The sequence below is a fragment of the Thermobia domestica genome, chromosome 11 (genome assembly GCF_964235325.1).
Source record: "Thermobia domestica chromosome 11, izTheDome1.hap1.1, whole genome shotgun sequence".
In the NCBI taxonomy this organism is placed as follows: domain Eukaryota; kingdom Metazoa; phylum Arthropoda; class Insecta; order Zygentoma; family Lepismatidae; genus Thermobia; species Thermobia domestica.
Window position 1 is genome coordinate 125,987,408 of NC_137464.1, and position 4,543 is coordinate 125,991,950.

At 35.7% G+C, this 4,543-nt stretch overlaps 1 protein-coding gene across 1 annotated transcript; it reads right to left on the minus strand.

The window, feature by feature from the left end:
* Window positions 1-641: 641 nt before the first annotated feature.
* LOC145665271 (uncharacterized) lies at window positions 642-4,334 on the minus strand. Its single transcript, XM_081732566.1, has one exon. It carries the CDS (start codon window positions 4,332-4,334, stop codon window positions 642-644), a length of 3,693 nt encoding a protein of 1,230 aa, XP_081588692.1.
* Window positions 4,335-4,543: the final 209 nt, after the last annotated feature.

The window sequence follows — 4,543 nt, forward strand, 5'->3', positions numbered from 1 at the left end:
TTTCCTCTTCTAGCTATAAAACGTTTCAAAGCTGCAATAAATGACTCTGTTGAAGCATCACTTACCAATTCTAAATGGATTGCTTTGACACTGAATCAAATGAAGAGTGCTACATAACCTTTGAACAATTTTGAATTTCGACTTTTCATATTTTTTAATATTAGTGGACCAGCATAATCTAAACCGCAATGCAAAAATGGACGAGTTAGTGTTACTCTACCAACAGGAAGTTGACCCATTAATTGAGAGGCTGTTACACTTGACTGTTTGTGACATATTACACAACTTTTTACAATTTTCCTTACAAAGTCACGACCACCAATAATCCAAAACTTTTGTTGCAAAACAGATAAAAGTAACTGTGAACCTGCATGAAGATGCTTTATATGTTCAGGTTTTACAAGAAGTTCTGTAATTCTAGCATGTTTTGGAAGTAAGATAGGATATTTGAAATCATATGTTACACTAGCATTTTGCAAGCGACCTCCAACTCTCATGACATCATTTTCATCAAGAAATGGATTTAAACACAATAGTTTGCTATTATAAGGCAAAGGTTTTTTCATACGTAAGTATTTTATCTCAAGTGGATATTTTGATTCTTGAGCTTGTTTTATCCAATGCATTAATGCATTTGACAACTAATTTGTAGTCAATGGTCCACTACATCTTAACTCCTGTTTACTTTTGTCATTCCTCATAAATCTTTTACACCAAGCAGTAACACGAACTAACCTAGATAATGATGAAAATTTTTCTACTATTGTACAGTCAACCTTAATGTGCATGTTAACAGTTGAAGACTTTTGCTCACATTGAACAGAATCTAGATTTTTGCAATTAATATTTACAATAGGTAACTCTGATTCCATCAACCACTTTGGCCCATTCCACCATAGTGAATAAGACTCTAATTGTGACGGATTCAAACCACGAGAACTACAATCAGCTGGGTTGTCTTTGCTCGATGTGGGCGCCCATTTAATAAAAATTGATTGTTGGATCTCAGATACCCGGTTAGCCACAAATGTTTTCCATTTACTCGGACATGAAGAAAACCATGCTAACACAATAGTAGAATCTGTGTAACAGACAACCTGTTCAAACTTGATTAACATTGCCTTAATGACCGTATTGACTAATCTACATAACAATACTGCAGCACACAATTCTAACCTAGGTATTGATATTTGCTTTATAGGGGCAACTTTGGTCTTTGCAGCAATCAGGTATACTTGCACATTTCCAAATGTATCTATGCAACGTACATATGCTACTGCAGCATACGCCTTTTCAGTAGAATCTGAGAACCCAATTAGATCATATTTCACAATATTTTCAGAAGAAATACACCTTTTGATCTTAATCTGTCTCAACAATGGCAATTCTTGACAATATACTTCCCACGAGCGAGCAATATCATTCGGAAGTACGTCATCCCATTCAATTTTTAATTTCCATAATGATTGTAGCAACAATTTTGCAACAATGGATACTGGAGATAACCAACCAAGCGGATCATACAATTTTGCAATATCAGCTAGTAACATTCGTTTGGTCATTACTGACTTAGAAGTGGGAACAACAATAGAAAATGAAAATGAATCACTTGATGGATTCCACTGTATACCTAAAGCTTTTACATTCTCATCTTCATTAAAACAAATTAACGACTGAGTTTCTCTTAAGTGAGAAGGTATACTATTTAGCACATTCATGTCGTTAGTAGACCATTTTCTTAATTCGAAACCACCTTTGTGTAATAATGCTGTTAATTCTGAGTACAATACCATTGCCTCACTACTATCAGCTGCACCTGAAACTAAATTATCAACAAAGAAATCATTCATGACTAATTCTGCAGCTCTGGGATAACAATAACCTTCATCTACAGCTAACTGTTGCAAACACTTTACAGCGAGATATGGAGCCGAACTGGTTCCATAAGTAACAGTTAACAATCTAAAATCACTAATAGGTTGGTCAACTGTTTCTCTCCACACTATTCTCTGGTAATCAGAATCAGTTTGATCTACCTTAACTTGTCTGTACATTTTTGCTATATCAGCACACAATGCAATTGGATGAGTTCTGAACCTTAATATTAATGGGATAATATCATCTTGTAATTTTGGACCTACCATTAAGTTGTCATTGAGAGATACTCCACTGCTAGTTTTAGCACTACCATCAAATACAACCCGCAATTTAGTGGTAGAACTACTTTCATTTAAGACACAATGATGCGGCAGATAATAAGATTCAGATACAAGCTTATCAAGTTCTACATCAGGAATTTTTTCCATGTGACCTAAGTCTAAGTACTCCTTCATGAAATCACAATATTGTTTACATAAATCAGGATCTTTCTGTAACTTACGTTCCATCTGGCATAATCGCTTTACTGCTGTGTCCCGTGATACACCTAGAGGCTCAACATTTTCTCTAAAAGGCAATTTTACAATATATTTACCATCAACATCACGTTTGTAAGTTTCAGCAAAATACTGCTCACATGTTTGCTCTTCAACGGATAAATGTTGTACAGTTGGCAACTCTTCTACTTCCCAGAATCTTTGCAATGTTTTATTGAGATCAACAGAAACAAAATATGACTGAACACTTGATGTGTTATTCGTTAAGTTAATCTGACCACACAATACCCAACCTAACACCGTTTCAATGGCAGACGGAGCTCCATTCGTACCTACGTGTCTCCCACTGAGCAACAATAATGGGAAAACATCAGCACCTAACAACACATCAATAGGGCCGCTTTTATTAAACTGTGGATCTGCTAAGTTTACTTGTTTCACAATTTCCCAATTGCCTATATTTTGAATAGTTACTCTGGGTAAGTTACTTGTGATTCTTGGGACTACTATTGCTTTAGTATGAATATTATTATTACTGTACAATGACTGAAAACACAAATCAACTATTGCATGAGAATTTCCAACGTTAGAATCAGTAACACCTGGTATGCTCATGTTTATTTTCTCTTTGTTTATGCGTAATTTCTGGACGCAACGTTCAGTTACAAACGATAATTCACTACCACAGTCGATAAGAGCACGAAATTGTATCAACTTATTTGCATTATCTTTGATATTTATGACAGCGGTGGACAACAACACCTGAGGAATTAGTTTTTGATTTATAGAATGAGAACAATTCACTTGATCTACTTTATCCTTCTTTTCAAAATGCAATAAAGTATGATGTTTTTTGTTGCAAGTGTGGCAACCCTGCTTCACATTACACTTATTCACGGAACTATTTAAGGTCAAACAATTGAAACAAAGCGAATTCTTTTTCACAATACTATGCCTATCATTCACTGACATATTTATGAACTTTTGACACTTATATAGCTTGTGGTTATTTTTACACATGATACACGACACAATTGGACTTGAATGATGCACTAACGTGTTGCCTTTTTTGTTTGTTTTTAAAGCAGACGTGTCTGCTGGTGACCTTGCACTCACTGCAGCTAACGCTTTGGCACGTTGTAATATGAACTCTTTCAGCTGGTCGAAAGTTGGTTGTTCGTTTTTCTTCAATGAAAGCTCCCATTGTTTTCTGGTGTTCTTATCTAGCTTCTCATCCACATGGTAAATTAAAATCACATCCCAATGTTCCACTGGAAGGCCCAAGGATTTAAGTTCACACACACACTGAACACTATTGTCAACCAATCTTCGTAACTCACCTGATGACTCATTCTTCACAGCTGGTTGAGTAATCAACTTGCTCAAAATATGATTTGCTAGCTCCCTCACGTCTTCATATCTTGATTTAAGTAACTCCCATGCTACTTTATAGTTATCATCAGATATGGAAATAGACTGCAACAATATAGCAGGTTCCCCTGATACAGCTGTCTTCAAATACTGCAACTTTTGAGCATTTCCTAATCGATTGTTATTATGAACAGCAGCAACAAATAAGTCACGAAACGATAGCCAATCTTGCACTCTACCACAAAATGTAGGGAGTTCTAAGTCTGGCAACTTCACATCTGTGCACTGTTTATTAGATGTATTTACCTGTTCAGTATTAGGTGACTGCATATTGTACAAAATTTCTAAGACAGAGTCCAACTTATTCTGCATTTCATTAAATTCTCCGTCATATTTTGCAAACTCACTTTCACCACCCACAGAAATGAACTTTGTAATGAGCTCTGTGCAATCGCCATGTAATTGCGTAGCACGTTCAGTGTACAACTTAATACTGAAGTTAGGCTTGTCTTTATTCTCGTTCACTTTATGTATTAACCTTGTCACTTCACGTTTAAGTACAGTTTTCTTACCTATGAGTTCTTCCATTGTTATAATTCTGCACCACTTTGACAATGCACTACAAAATGAAGATACTGCGCCACAAGTTCGCAAACCACACACATCACAACTGGAACAAAATCCGGTCGGTAAGGACCACTTTGACACTTATAAAGAACTACAAATTCTCCAGTGTTGCCAAATACAAAACAAAAGAATAATGAAATGCGGCCGAACACATGATATTACACAACAAT

Coding starts and splice junctions, on each gene's coding strand:
- LOC145665271 (XM_081732566.1), bottom strand. CDS start 4,334: ATGGAAGAACTCATAGGTAAGAAAACTGTACTTAAACGTGAAGTGACA.